General features: G+C 40.8%; 1 protein-coding gene across 1 annotated transcript in view; it reads left to right on the forward strand.

The window, feature by feature from the left end:
- MYO10 (myosin X) overlaps positions 1–16982 on the forward strand; it is a 254463-nt gene that overhangs the window by 81891 nt on the left and 155590 nt on the right. The window contains exon 3 of the mRNA XM_073569433.1: positions 12277–12435. Coding sequence (XP_073425534.1) covers positions 12277–12435 — 159 coding nt within the window. The remainder of the gene's footprint in view (positions 1–12276; positions 12436–16982) is intronic.

Raw genomic sequence — 16982 nt, forward strand, 5'->3', positions numbered from 1 at the left:
CAGTGGTGGAGCGGGGAGAGGTAAGTATCGCAAGTGCTGGGGCCCTGAGCAAGGTGTCCCTGATGGCGAGTGGCCTCCCCCACCCGCTCAGGGCTCTGACACTTGCCTGGGTGCGCCGGGTGCAAACTCTGGTCTTGCTTCAGGTCCTTGTTCGCCTACAAAGTAGATAGAAAATTCTTCATCATATAATAGTATATGTATATAATATATATAACATTGTTGTAATTAAGCCTCAGCTATGCTCAGTATATGATATGAAAAAAAGGGTGCATTGAGATTTAATTTACCTTCAAAGAGGTAAAGAGATTTAGAACATTAGAATCCAACTTACCGTAGTTAAGCATTATAATTTAGAAGCCTTAGAACCTTCTTATGAAAAACATACAGTATGAATTTGGAAATATTCGAGGATATTTTAGAGTGGGCCATTGACAGAGCTGACAGTTTAGGTATGGAAGAGAGTTATTTCTATCACAAATAAACATCTCATCAGAAAACTAGCCTTGGCTAGTGATAGATATTTATCTCCTTTAATCAAACAATGCAAAACCTGCCATTTACTAGTCCACCTGAAAAGCTTAGGAAAGTCAATAGCGGTAATAATCCTGCCTAATGCATTAATGAGAATGCTGCTTGGCAATGGCCTGGAATACTTTATAAATCATGCTTTGATGTGGCAGACAACATTCTGGCATTCAGTGTAAGCATCTGATGTGGTTGGGTGGTGCCGGGCATAATAATGTTTGAAGGAGACTGAACATACTAAAAAACTTTAAAAGCCCATGTGTTGCTAGAAGGAGAAATTACTTCTTCTGATAATTGAGTTTCCATAATTGCACATATTTAGTTAGATTCAACTGAAACCACAAAAATGCAAAACTTTTTCAACTTCGCTGGGCTTTGCACTTTCTGTAGGTTCCTGAGCTCCAACTATGCCTCTCTGCCTCTGCTCACATTTATCACCTAACTGAAAATTAGATGATAACTTGCAGATCTATGGATTCCTGACCAATGGGACTCCCACTGATTCCAGAAAGAGACATTGAAAGTGGTGCCCTCGTCTATCTCCAGCAGTCCAGTGGAGAATAAATAGCCACCACCCATTCTAATTTGGAATTTTAAAGCCCATATTTGTGATTATTGTGGTTGCATGATCAGACCACACCAATCCACAAGTTATCACCTATCCTTTAGTTAGCTGATTACTTTAAATCAAGGGTGGGGAACCTCAGGCTTGAGTTGGCACGCAGATTCCTGGGGACCACAGTGCTTGAGCCGGTAGCTGTATTTTGCTGGCCTCCGGCTCACTAGTTTCTTCCTGAGGGATGTGCAATGAAAAATTACATCTTTACACCAGTGCCAGCGTCAGGACATACGTTAGATCGTGATTTGTATAGTCCCCGAAGGATGGTATGAATATTAAAATAGCAATTGACAGAAAAAACGTTTCCCGTCCCTGCTTTAAACAATAGGTATAACCCTTTGGGTGCATACATGGGGGAGCACAAGCTCCCGTAATTTTTGCATAGTATTGCATATCTTGTTCTTGAGTCCCTTCTGCTCTTATTTGATGATACATATAACCCACAAGTACAAGTCAATCACTAAGGGATTTTCGTAGTTGATCCAGGTATAATGTGCCTGTACCTGCACTGCTGATGAAGAATACCTGATATGGAGATTTTCCTTAAAAACTTTTATTTAAATAGGTTTTCAAACTCCATGTGTTTCGCAGTCACGCAGGACCTCTTTTTTATCCTGATGAAGAGGTCCTGCATGACTTCGAAACACGTTGACTTTGAAACCCTATTTAATTAAAAAATTTTAAGGAAAATCTCCATATCCAGTACCCTTCATCAGCAGCACAGGTACAGACACATTATACCTGGATCAACTATTCTCCCGGGTCTTTGGACCCATGTCCCGCAGCAGCTGATTTATGCGTTGAACATATTGCAAAGGTGCAACTCCATCAGGTGATCGTAATGCTGCCCTATTTTCATCATATCTTGTTATCGATTAAGATCCTATTTCGCGCTTGTTTGCTCCCCAGTATCTCGACTACATAAGGGATTTTTGTGGTATATATACAAAATACAGTATATGATTTCACCAAAAAAGAAATACAGATGGCACTCACCAGTTAAAATCTTCTTTATTCTATTTCTTTAAAACATCGGCATAGGGATGCTCCCATCCTCTCTATGCCAATGTTTTAAAGAAATAGAATAAAGAAGATTTTAACCGGTGAGTGCTATCTGTATTTCTTTTTTGGTGAAGTTGTTGTGCCTATTGCTTTGGAGTGGCACCCAGGTTTATGGAGAACTTCTTATACTGCACGCACTCTTAGGCGGCAGTTCACACAGGCATGTGCACAATGAATGCATTTTCTTGCTGTGCGGATTAATTCCTGGTTGGAGATATACAGTATATGATTGCACTCATAATTTATTTCCTTAATGTTTACTATTGAGGAAATTGTTAATTACATTAACATATCATGTATATTTATTATCAATCCTAGATATACAGTATGAACTCTAGTACCACACATGAATGATAAATATGTGTATACCTCCATTGGTTCTTATGACATGATTACCTTTCATGTTTTTTTAATTGGTTTTAATCATGAAACCAGTTACAGACTGGGGCTAAAATTCAGCCCTGACATTTGAAATCACACAAGCCCATGTTGTACCTGTCCCCAAGCTTCAGATGGGGATATATTACTATTATTACCCTGGATGAAGGAAAACAAGATTTACTACAAGCCCCATATTTCTAATGATACCCGTGGCCTGCTGTGCTCCGTCACAAATCTTAACAGTATGGGTGTCTTGAGAACACCGATTTTGCTAACAACGTAGCAGACAAGGCGGCCCACGAACCAGACAGGCCCTTCTGGCATTTGCAAGAATTGCCAGATGGCCAGTCCAGCCCTGTGTGTAACTAACGTTATAATAAATCTTTATTTTTGTATCTTGTTTGTGTCAGTCGTATTTATAAGTTTATATGAGCAAAAACATTTACACTATTTTCTAGTTTTCCTGCCATTTTTATATAGTTTATTATAAAGAAAAATCACAAAGTATTAGAGAGTGTTATAATATTAAAATATAGTTTTAGCAGAGAACTTTTTACAAAACTGCAGAAATACTCCTCATAAATATCACCGTATCTGGAAGAAAGAGTATTTCATTATATAGATCACTATGGAAAGTGAGATTGTAAGTGGTGGAAAGAGCAACTAAATTTACCCATATAAATTAGACCAGTCAACTAATTTGTAATGGAGAAAGCATGATAGGCCATGTTGTATTTCAACATGCCTCATCCTTTGTTCCTCTAAGTGGAGCCAATGTGGGGTCTGGCTAAGGCCGGTTTCACATTCGCGCTTTTGAGCGCAGCGACGGCCTGCGCACGGCCGCCGCTAAGCCCCGCCCCTGCCCCGCCTCCACCGGTATCTCCGCCTCCGGGCGCATGACGTTGCATGCGTCATGCGTCCCCTATCTTCATCACAGAGGGCGCAGGCCGTGCGCAGTCTGCGCACAGTCTGCGTTTGGCGGCGCATGCGTCCTTTTGACGGTGCGCCGAGCAGCGCCAAACGCAACCTGTGAGCATTAAATAGCCGCCCTCTGCCAGAGAGAGGCAGAAACAATTAACCCCCTGTCTGACCAGGATGGGCCAAAGCAAAACCCCGTCCTGGATCATGACATCCCCACAGCCAGCAGCACTTATGCAGTCACAAACCTTGACACTGTCACCACTATGCTTGACTGTCTGTAGGCAAGACACACTTGTCTTTGTACTCCTCACATTGTTGCTACCACTCACGTTTGACACCATCTGAACCAAATAAGTTTATCTTGGATCCAGTAATCCATGTCCTTAGTCTGCTTGTCTTCAGCAAACTGTTTGCGGGCTTTCTTATGCATCATCTTTAGAAGAGGCTTCCTACTGGGAAGACAGTCATGCAGACCAATTTGATGCAGTGTGCGCTGTATGGTCTGTACACTGATAGGCTGACCCCCAACCCTTTATCCTCTGCAGCAATGCTATCAGCAGTCATACATCTTTTTTGAAAAGATAACATCTGGATATGACGCTGGGCACATGCACTCACCTTCTTTGATTGACCATGGTGAGGCCAGTTCTGAGTGGAACCTGTCTTGTTAAACTACTGTATAGTCTTGCCCACTGTGCTGCAGTTGAGTGTCAGGGTGCTGGCAATCTTCTTATGGCCTACACCGTCTTTATGTACAGCAACAATTCTTTTTTTCAGATCCTCAGAGAGTTCTTTGCCATGAGGGGCCATGTGGAACTTCCAATGACCAATATGAGAGAGTGTGAGAGGGATAGCACCAAATTTACACCACACCTGTTCCCCATTCATACCTGAGACCTTGTAACACCAATGAATCCTATGACCTCTGGGAGGGAAAATGGTTATTTGGGAACAATTTGTCCATTTTCACTTATTGGTATACTCACTTTTGTTGCCAGAAGTTTAGACAATAATGGCTGTGTGTTGAGTTACTGCCCAGTGTTGTCCCATGAAAAGTTATAATAAAAAAATTTACAAATATGTGAGGGGTGTACTCACTTTTGTGAGATACTGTACATATCCATAAATCCCAAAAAATAAAGTAACCCTTATCTCACACCCTTAGAATATATTGTAAAATTATTGGTTGTATGCCAAAAATGAGTATAATTCAAGAAATAGCGTTAGAAAATTACAGCTATGATAACGATGAGTTAACATTTGGAAACTCCCTATCTCTTTAACAACAACATTTTATGTACTAGGCCTCCAGCAATTACGTTAAACTGATTTTTTTTTAGAGTCTAAATAGGTTTAGAGAGTAGAACATGTAGATTTGTCCTGAAATAGTGGCCTCACAAGTGTCTGCTGGTGAGAAGCATGTACGTATACAGTATTTGTAAGGGGAAGCAGGGAATAATGAAGTGTTAATGGAGGACTGCTAGGACACAGACTTCCTAATTATGTGCGAATCTCAGACTAAACCTTGGTTGTTTGAATGCCAAGGCCTTCTCTACGTCCCATAGGAATGCCTATGAAGAAATTATTATGTATGTGGATATAAAAGAGGTTCCTTCTCGTTGCCAACCTTCTATATATATTTGCTTTAGGTTCTGATGAAAAGTAATTTATGTAAGTAGTTTGCGTCTAAAAAGGACTGGACAAATCCAAGGGGAAAAGGTAGCCAGTAGATTCAGACATTTGATTCTTATGTCAACCTTGATGTTACTAAATGGGTTTTCCAGGATTTTACTAAATTTGGTCAAGAATTAAATGTAAATAAAATAACCAATAATCCCCACAATTCTTTCAGTGATGATGTCTTGAGCATCAATTACATTGCTACTGTAACGAGTCACTTGTCTCAACATTCATTTTAGCCTCAATGGCTGTGCAGACGTCACTGTTGAGAGAAAACTGAGACTTGTAAATGCTGAATAGCTTGTGATCGCTGGAAGAGGGACGTGGCTGCCATTTTTCTCATTTAGGCCTGTTTCACATTTCCGTTTGTTGCCATCAGTCAAAATCCGCCGTTTTGCAAAAAAAACTGATCCACCATTTTTTTGGACGGATCTGTTTTTTTTCCCATTGACTTGCATTAGTGGCGGATTTTGACGGATTGTCATCCGTTGGATCCGTTTTTTGACGGATCCGCCCAAATTTTGACTTGAGTGGACGGACAATGAAACGTTTTTTGTCTGCGTCAAAATAGTGGATAGCAACGGATCCGCCGCTATCCGCCATTCGTTGTAATGGTCGCCTATGGGCGGCGGATCCGTTGTCAACCGTTAATTGACGGAATACGGGAATGGATCCGCTTTATTTTTTACACTGAGCATGCCCGGAATGATTTCCTTGCCAGAAATTTAACCCCAAATTCCGTTCTAGCTGCAGAAAATCTCTCTCTCTCTCTCTCTCCTCTTCCAGACTTGTGTTCCTTTAAATTTCCAGCACTACCTGATAAAGCGGATCCGTCAAAAAAATAGATCCGTTGGCATCTGTTTGTGCAACAACAGAAACGGATCCTTTTTTTCACATTCTGGCGGATTTGGACTGCCGTCAAAAAACAGAAATGTGAAACAGGCCTTATAGGGTCCAGTACACTTGGCCAAGTTGTACAATTTTGCAGAATTTCTCTTTGAAGGTTATGAGTGAAGTTCCTTTTGTCTCAATGCTAAAAAGTGAAGAGTTCTGGAAACTAGTCTACAGTAATTTGTAAATCTGCTCTTTGCTGAACAGGAACCATAAAAGGTGGCAGCATGGTGGCTCAGTGGTTAGCATTGCAGCACTAGGACTCTTGGGGTCAAATCCCACCAAGACAACATCTGCAAGGAGTTTGTATGTTCTCCCCGTGTTTGCGTGGGCTTCCTCCCGGTACTCAGGTGTCCTCCAACATTCCAAAGACATACTGATAGGGAATTTTAATTGTGAGCCACAATGGGGCAGCAATGATAATGTTTGTAAAGTGCTGCAGAATATGATAACGTTAAACATAATAAATAAATGAACCACTACCGTAAGAAGATTTGTATAGTTTATGACACAATTCTTTATAAAAGTAATATTCTAACAATATAGTATGTAGATATGGACTGTCACCATGCCTGGACGCAAGGACTGACAAGAGCCCCAAGCTGTCGCTGTCGGTTACTCTGAATGTAGATAAGTTGGCATATTTTGTACTGACTAAGCCATAGTCAAGGATGCAGTGCAGTTTAATTTTGACTCTCAGTTAAAGAGCTTAGCTATAAATCTTGCAGATTGTTTGGGTTTAACCATTATCTAGCTTGGAAAGCAATCAGATGGCGACAAGGTCATGAAACAGAGAGCATTTCTGTTCATGAGGAGCCTGGACCTGTGACTTGACTGTAACAGAGCCCATGTGTATTTGCGGAGTTACTTCAGCTCCTATTCACCACGTTATATTTGTTTTCTGCATTATACTGCAGTATTAGCACTCATCTATGTTTTTTGAAGGATTTTACAGATTTATAGATTGTGTTATGTACATTTCTAATATACTTGGTATTTTTATTAGTAATGAGCAAACATGCTCGGGTACGGTGTTATAGGATAAGGTGTTATCCAAGCATGCTTGGGTGCTAACCGAGTGACCACGGCATGCTCGAATAATATGTTCTAGTCCCCGCGTCTGCATGTCTCGTGGCTGTCCGACAGCCCCAACACATGCAGGGATTCATTTGTTATTATGTCTTAGATACATTTCTCTGGGGTTGGTGGTACTATTTTTTTTCACCTATTTTTGACTATTTTAATAATTAATAAAGATTATATTTTAGAACATCCTCTAAGTACCGAATTTAATACGCACACACAAATGGTGTACATTGGCAGACTCCTATTGATTTCAACGCCTATTTATTAATATTATGGTCCATCAATACTATCATTAAAGGGTCAGTCCCCTTTCAGAAAACTTCTGAATAAACTACGGTAAGACATAAAAAAAAAAAAAAGCATGAACATTAATTACTTACCCTCCCTGGGTCCAGTGTCGGGTCTCTACCGCTGCCCTAGTCTTTATTGTTTGTCTGCAGCTCAGATGTCACATTGATAGTGCTGCAGCTAATCACAGAGCTCATTGGCTCTGCTGAGCTCACTGATTAGCTGCAGATTGGTGTACATGATGTAATCGTTGCAGACATACAACAGAGATTGGAGCAGCAGCGTAGAGCTGGCGCTGGACACAGGGAGGGTAAGTAATACTTGTTTTTTATTAATAACTACTAAAGTGTATACCCTATTTTTTATGAAAGGGACCCCCTTTTAATGCATAAACATCTTGCTTTTTAATTCTTCATTTTATGTGTTTTGTTGGAAGTAGCCCAGACAACCCCTTTCAGGACATTTTTTCGGTTCACTAGTAGTCTTGTGTTACAGGCCTTCTCTATGGTGAATGACGTTGGACCTCTAACATGACTTCCACTATTGAGCACCATAACTCATGTGGACATTTGAACCTCCTAGACTAAATGATTAAACAGGAGCTGTAATATTCTGGACGGTCTGTTTTTCATCACCCAGTCTCTCCTCAGGAGATTTACTGTATAGACATATAAGGTACCACAATTAAAAAGTAGCACAATTTTACAAAGGACCAGAAGAACTGGAATGTATGTAGGTCATGTTTACGTCTTCGGAGGGTGTGCCGCTATATGATTTTACCTTGACGTCTGGAAACAATGTCTGTGAATGAAATGCACTACTGAACAGACTTCCTTACATTGATGTACATTGTTTTTTTACTAATAGCTGTGTTGGAAGGGATATTTTTGCAGTATTGTCAGTGATCTGCTGGAATAGTCTGGCATCCCTGCACTAACTCCGCAGGATGCCGCATTCCTCAACTTGTAACGTGAACCCTGGGCCTCACTCCCCCCCCCCCCCCCCCCGCCGCCATAGGGCCAAGATGCTGGAGCTTCAGCAAGTTTAGGGTATAAATGATTCCTGCTAAATATATACAAATCAAAATTCCCCAAAGCAGATGGATTTCTAAGGTATTTCTGTTCCACGCTGTTTTCCAGTACCCAAACACATAGCATGTACTTTTATAGTAATCACGCGAGAGAACAATTGTCTGCTTATTTTAGTAATTGTACAATTACCAAAAGTCGAGGATGAATGGATGCAATGTCTAAATATGAAGTAATTCATGAAAGCTCATAATGCGCACTAAGTCCAGGGCACAGCCATCCGCTACACGTACCTCATTTCTATGGCGAGTGTTAAATCTGATGTTTTCTTATTAATGTCTTAATAGCTAATGTAAACAGTCTTTTAGAGAAAAAGTCTAGGCAAAAATACAAGTTTAGTTTTGAATGACAAAAACTGTTTTTATTAGTGAAATAGGAAAAAGAGAATTTAGGATCCAGTGGCATTCGGTACATAGAGCACTCAAGAGCCCACAGTACAAATTAAGCACAAGTTAATGTGGCCACTGCCTTCCTCGGTACAGCACTGGAAGCCAAGCACATAATCGTGCCATTGGAGAGTCCGGGCCATCTGTGGCACGGTGGAAAAGCACGGTGGAAAAGGCTAACTAGGTCACGGTTCCCCCTTTATGTGGCTATGTACCTTCTTATTACCCAAAATTGTTATTCTATGGTTTTTCACTTGGTTCCGCATACCAATCAAAAGCAACCCTTAGCCATATCAGACATCACTTATAGCAGTGTCAGGTACCACTTATAGCATATGGCTAAGTTCACACCAGGCATTTTTGACGTTTTTTTTTCTGCAGCAAAACCGGCGCTTTTAGGAGAACAGAAGCAGTGTCAAAAACGGTGCGGTTTTTGGTGCGTTTTTAAGGATCCCAAAGTTCAGCTTTGCTGCCACCACAGAAGTATGAGCTCAGGTCACCACGACATATTCATGAACATTCATGAAAAAATAGCAAATGCAACATCTGGGGGAAGGTGAATTGGTCCGGAATAATTTACCTAAGACACTGGCAGTGCATTGAGTTTGTACAACACGGTTTAACTTTATGTAGGAAAATAATAAAAAAGAAAAATATAGTAAGCTCACCCACAAGCAATGATTAAGAACCTCAAGGTTCGAAATGCATCTGTCTATATATACTACCCCCCGGGGGCTGCTGACATTACATGCCGGTTGTGATAATTTTTTTTAAAGATTTGTCAATAAATATGCTTTTAAGGAATACCTGGAGCTGGATGATTTTCCATGATTGACTATTTAACTTTCACACTTTGTTCAGCTGTTGAGTTGCTCACACATTGTGCTATCTCACACCTTGGTCAGCCACAGACATTGTTCAATCTTACACCTTTGTTGGCAAATGTTTACTTTGTACTTATCATTAATTTAATAAAACTGTGCTAATCCAAACTGCCATCTCAGGTGACCAAGACAAGATGGTAAACCTGAAAAAATTACAAAAATAAATGGGTTTCATATACGGTTGTACTTGCTTTTTTTTTTAAAATTTTGTCAGAATTTTTTCATCACACATTGCTTTCAATAGGTGAAAAACGCTGAAAAAACGCTGAAAGAAGTGACATGCTCTATGACCAAAAATCAATGCAAAGCACAAAATACTGATGACACAAAAAAAACAATGTGTGTGCATGAGATTTCCGAAATCTAATAAGCCTTGCTGGTACTGTAAAATGCACCTGAAAATTAGCATAAAACCGCATAATAAAACGCAGCAAAAACGCCTAGTGTGAACTTTGCCTGATACACCACTTATAGCAGTATCAGACACCTTCATACAGTATGAGACACATTTTATACCAAGTGTTTGCGTGGGTTTCCTCCAGGCACCGTGGTTTCCTCCCGGTACTCTGGTTTCCTCCCATATTCCAAAGGCATACTGATAGGGAATTTAGACTGTGAGCCCCATTGATGACTGCGATGATAATGTGTGCAAACTGTAAAGCGCTGCGGAATATGCGCTATATAAAAGTAAAGTTTATTATTAATACCAGTAACAGACACTTTTATACAATATCAGACACATATACTAGCATTAGACACCAATTATAGCAGTATTAGACACCTTTTACAGCAGTACTGGACACCTTTTTTACCACTATGAGACATCTTATAGAGCAAGTACCAGTCACTTTTTATACTAGTACCAGATACCTTTTTACCAGTATCAGTAATGCCTTTAAATTTACATTTATACATTATACAGATATAGAGGAGTAATTGCATTATATTTGTTGTATTTGTTAGTGTCCAATAAGAATAAGGCACATTGTCAAATAAGAATAAGGCTTATGTGCCAGATTGGCATGAGATTGAGATGATTGGGGGCAATACCATTATATGTGTTCATATCCCACCAAGGACAACATCTGCAAGGAGTTTGTATATTGTACCCGTGTTTGCGTGGGTTTCCTCCCACAATCCAAAGACATACTGATAGGGAATTTAGCTTGTAAACCTCAATAAAAAGAGTGAGGCTATGTGCACACGCTGCGGTTTTTGCTGCGGTTCCGCTGCGGTTTTGGCCCTGCAGAACTGCAGCAGTTCCGCAGACATGGTACTTTACCATGTTAGCCTATGGGTTTTCAAAACCGCAGTGCTCACGCTGCGTTTTTTTCCGCGCGGTTTTGCTGCGGGTTTTTTCCGCAGCATGTCAATTATTTCTGCGGATTCTGCTGCGGTTTCACACCTTTAACATAGTAGAGGTGTGAAACCGCAGGGCAAAACCGCAGGCCAAAATGCAGCAAAACCGCAGGTCACTTTACCTGCGGTTTTACCTGCGTTTCCGAGCGGAAAAAACCGCAGCGGAATCCGCAACGTGTGCACATAGCCTGATACTGATGTCTATAAAACAGTGTGAAATTAATGAAGCTAAATAATTAACTAAAATACAATTAATATCTTACATTAAAAGGGGTTTTCCTGCGAACAGAGTACATTTTCATCAATAGATCATGAAATAAAAACAAGTTTCACAACTGGTTGTGTTAATAAAAAATGTTCCTGTGCTGAGATAATCTTATAAATGTGCCCCTGCTGTGTACTGTGTAATGGCTGTGTCTGACCACACAGGAACATGGTCTGATCATACTACATCCCCTTGGCAGGAGAGGAAGCAAAAGAGAATATACAGACAGGACACATGGAATCACAGCTGATTCTTCCTTTGAAGTAAACATTACTTAAAAACAGGCAGGGAAATGATTTACCTCACAAGAAGAATTAGCTGTGATCCCCTGCTGTAATGTCTGTATATTCTCTTTTGCTTCCTCCCCTGCCCAGGAGCTGTGGTATGATCAGACCATGTCCCTGAACGGTTAGACACAGCCGTTACACAGTACACAGCAGGGACATTTAAGATTATCTGAGCACAGGGACATTTTATTTAACACATCCAATTGTGGAAATTATTATTGGTCAAAGACCTAGTAATTAAAATGTCGATTAAAATTAACTTTGTTCATGGGAAAACCCCTGTAAATTTTGTCCAAGGTTTTTTTCTTTTCTCTCATGAAAGATATTAGACAAGTCCCATCTTGTTAAATCTGAGGCATCATGTAAAACTAGTATTCATTTTAATAAGCAACTTTTAAACATGTCATGATAAGAAATCCATTTTTCGATAGCTGCTCAAAGGATTTACAAATACCATCTAAAACACGAAAATGGACAAATTTGGGGTTTACACAATTGTGCAAAATTTGAATCATAGATATGTACTAAAATATATATTTTTTTCTCACTTTTAGGTATTCACGTACAAACAAAGCACAATTACTCGGCAGAAGGTAACCACTATGCATCCAACCAGTAAAAATGGTGTAGAAGATATGGCAGCACTCTGCGATCTTCATGAGGGATCGATCATGTACAATCTTTATCAGAGATACCAGGAGAACAAAATATATGTAAGTAGTATTCTGTGCAGTCAGAAGGATTCATCCTTAACAATACCTTATTCCCATTTCGGGCACATTCACTCATCCGCTTCCATTTCTACATCTGTCAAAAACAGACCATTTTGCATTTACTTTGCAAATGTTTTTTTCTCATTCGTTTTACAAGCTGAAGGAGTTAAATGGACATTTGTTTAATGATTTTACATTTCACAATTTTTCTTTTCAATGAATCTGGTAACAATTGTTGGAAAAAGGATGAAAAATAGATGTCTTTAAAGTTTCATCCATTTTAATGCATCCCCCATAGACAGCACTCACCATCCTGTCTTTAAAATTTGGAAAAGTTAAAACATCGGGTTGCATGGGTGAATGGAATGCAGAGGACGACCGCCATTTCTCGCCTAACAAGAACCCAATTAAAGTGATTGAGTTTTAAAAACAGGACGGTGAATGCGATTTTCCTTCTACTTTTTGCCAGAAGAACATATGTTCTCAAATTCTGTATCAATTGTTGAATGGTTATATTTGCGAATCATATGTGGTATATGCCCTAAATATTATTTGTGAAAACTAATATTTTTTTTCTCAATATGAGATTGGAAATTGTCTTGCAAGCAACTGATTCTATTCAAGAAATCATGAGGAAATTAGAACTGAAGATATGTTGATAAAAATGGGCTCAAATCGAGGGCTGAAGGCCACAGTGCTTGGTCACCATACACTACATATTGTATTTTCCAGCTTTGGAAACATGGCACCTAAGCCATTTATGGCATATCCACAGGATATGCTTAAATATCTTACAGATTTGGCTCTCCTCTCAAGAACAGGTGTAGTGTGACCCCCGACCTGCCTGTTCAGTTGAATGTTTAGAGAATGGATGCATGGCAGTGGGAACTATGAAAAAATACAGCCATGTTTCTTTGACTATCTCTTGTGGAAGTGAATAGGGAAAGCTTTACAAAATTTTTTTTTTTTTTTTAAACAAGAATATCCCTTTAAATACAGAATGAAGACTTGTAAGAAAAATGACTATGCTTGAAAAAAGAAACTTGAAGATATTTAGGGTTTTGCCTTTGTTGTGGTTCCAGTATCTAGGGCATAGGATGATTGCATTAGCAGTCGCAGGGTGTTTTTTATTTTTTGTACTTTGTCTGTTATTTCATTGATAAGTTAACAGAAGTGCATCATAATTTAGCCTTCAGCAAATGGTTATGTCTATAGGACATTTCCCATAGATGCTGAACACCACAATCCTGACCTCGAAAGATACAATGACTCCAGTAATTAGCGTTTATCTTTGTACATTTCAATTCTCACAATATCAAGGTGCACATGTCTCCACGACAAGCACTTGCATCCAGCTTGGCAAGCTTTATATAGTTTATTTTATTTTTGAAGCCTACTGCACATAGATTTTAGCTGTCCTTGCCTGGGGAAGACTGGAACCATCTGGTTAATTATCTTGTTCATTCAGTCTCTTGCAATCATTGCTTCTCTATCCGGAAGTGTCAATTAAATTACTTTCTTCACATGATATTTTTAACTCATTTCTGTCTCACAAATCAAGTGTATAGTTATTTTATTGTATATCACATTATAAAATCATCATTAAATGTCTGATCCACTACCACTCTTGTTTTTGCTACTGTTGCATATACACTAAATTAAGCACAAAACTAGAATATTCAGACTCTTCTTTTCTAAAGGGCCTCGGAGTAAATATGGATTGCAGGGAATGGTATAGCTGCTAGATTATTATACATTTTGGGCTAATATAATAAATGGAATAAATTATATAGTAATAATGATGGCAATGCTAAAAAGACCAATGTGAGTGATGACAATTTGAACATGAGAGAATATTTTAGCACTGGTAATATACAATCAATAGAAATAAATAATTTAAAAAAAATTACAAATTGGGTGTAACTCAACTTCTGGAAGACCAGTGCTAGTGAACATTCCTATCATGTCCAATTCACTTTATTCCAGTGCTTCTTTTATTTTTGACATATAGACTAAATCTAATGCGACCGTACTATTTCTACCGTACTCGTGGGTAAAAAGTTTATAGGGATTTCCTGGGCACAATAAGAAACAAAAAGAAAGTATCTGGCTGGCAATGAAATTAGACCCCAAAACAACCTACTTACCTTTATTATTTTTTTTTACCTCCCCTTTGGCCCCCTTCTTGTTATTGTTTACGTCTTTAACTTCCTGCCGACCCTCCCTCTCTGCCTCTACGCTACATTTCCTAAGAGGCAAAACTTTATCTATCCCTTCGCGCACACACTCCCAGCCTCTTTGTATGCCCACTCCTCCTAAAAATCACCATCCTGAGACTCCTGTACAGTCTTAAGATGTATAAACTGCTGTACGTAGAGTTTTTCCTTCCTAATATAACTCGCACTTCACCTAGTATGCACTGTTCTGAGAATCTCCTGTGGCGCCCCAGAGGCTCAGTCGCCACAGAGGTACTGCACCTTCTCCTAAGGTGTAGTGCCCCACCAACTAGGTAAGTTGGGAACTTCTTTCCACACTCCAACACCTGCACCCACACACAGGATAGTTCAGCAATGGACCGGATTGCGGCTCCATGCTTAGAGGATAGCAGAGCACCTTTCGTGGGTCCTTGCTTCGTAACACGAGATGTGCTGGGAGGTGAGTGGAGTTAGATATAAAAGAGTGGGAAGGTTTAGAATTGGAGTTCAGTTGAGTTCAGTTCAGTCTGAGAGCAGGCTGACAGAAGGTCAGCCTGAGGGGAGCTCAAGGCGGAGGAAGACAGTCAGGCGAGGCTGAGGACTGGTCTTAGTGGAACGAGCTCCCTAGGAAAGGAAGGGAAGGAGAAAGCCGTAGAACTGCAACCTAAGCTTCCATAAGAGAGAGAACGAAGGAGTAGGAGAACAGAGAGGAGTTGTGGGTTGGAAGAGGAACCGTGCCTATAGGTTCTCAGCGCAAGGCCGGGGCCCGGTCCCCGAGGTTGTATGGACACTTATGGTTCTGCAGCAGACTCCGGGGGAGTAGTTGGCTGTAAATGCACTACTCCCATCTAAGACTTGGGACACAACAGCAACCGAGTAGAGAGCCAGGACTCTGGAGAAAGGAGTCCCCGATAGAGGCTACAGCTGTCTGTCATACAAGTAGAGTTGTTAGGAACATCTGACAGGAAGAACTTCAGAGAACCACGGTACTGTAGCTCTTCACACTAAAGGTGCAATAGAGGAGTCGTTCAGGAAAGGTACATGTTGGCGGAGTGTTGGAGAGGAGAAGCCTAACTTGCCTGGGAGGTTGATTGAGTCTCTGCTCCGGAGGACACGGCATGGAAGCGGGCACCAGTGGTTACCAAGAACTGTGAGTAAAGCGTTGAAACTGCAAGCCCTGGTGTCCTCCATTCATTCTTGCGTCCGCCATCCGCCAGCACTGCTACATTCCCTGCGCCGGACACTACACCATCAAGGTGTCCCCACATCTACACTGCCTGTGGAGGGCTATACCACCATTACTGCATCCCACCATCTGTCCCAGAGGATCTGTCTGCAGCGTCGGCTTAACATCTCCCTTGCCGAACACCACAGGTGGCGTCACGAACTATTCAATTCCATTAACCACACACCACCATTGACATTGGGCGCCCAGGGCCACGGACCGGGTCACAGCTGCCGTGATACTTTCCCCCTGACACCGGCCCGGTACCGAGTACCCCACTGCCCTGGGACTGGAGGGCGACCCACTCCTGCAGTCAGTAATGTCCCATGTCCTGACACTGGTGCCACACAGGGTTGGTGTACCGTAGGGGAGCAATGAGTCGTAAATTGTACTCATTTATTCTAATGCAACCTAGCACTCTGGAACACACTAGAGCACCACCTTTGGCTGCAGTCACAAGCTAAGATTACTTGTTCTGTGTGGTGCCTACAATGTGCTCTTCCGGGTGGGCCAACAATGTGCTCTTCCTGCACACATCCCCGGTCACACTAAACTTGCTAAGAATCACAGACCAAGTACTCCCTTGTCATCACCATTGAGAGCACACTGCAGTGGTGCTGGCTAAGCCGTTCAAAGCACAGACTGGAAATCTCTGCTGTGTGCTTCTAACAGATTAGCCAGAAATAAGGAGGTGAAGGTGATATCGCCACATGTGACAACTCAGGAACGGAGCAAAATTTTAACAAGTAAATAATGAAGTTTCTTCCTTTTGCAATGTTTTAGGCTATGTGCCCACGTTGCGTGTTAAAACGCACACCAAAAACCGGACTCCTTCCCAGAAATCGCGCGTTTTTTGCTGCGCGATTTCACCGCGATTATGATCGCGATTGTGCCGCGATTTTCGTGTGCGATAGTCAAGCACTTTCCAAGCGATTTGAAGCATCGCTTGGAAAGTGATTGACAGGTTGGTCACACTCGTCAAACATAGTGTTTGACAAGTGTGACCAGGTTTTTACTATTGCGGCCTCAATAGTAAAAGATAGAATGTTAAAATGCTAAAAAAAATTAAAAAATCGGGGTATATTTACCTTCCGACGTCCCGCGCTGCATTCCCGGGCATCAGCGTT

This window comes from Dendrobates tinctorius, unplaced genomic scaffold (genome assembly GCF_039654945.1).
Source record: "Dendrobates tinctorius isolate UK_male_01 unplaced genomic scaffold, ASM3965494v1 ptg000025l, whole genome shotgun sequence".
NCBI classification, from domain to species: Eukaryota; Metazoa; Chordata; class Amphibia; order Anura; family Dendrobatidae; genus Dendrobates; species Dendrobates tinctorius.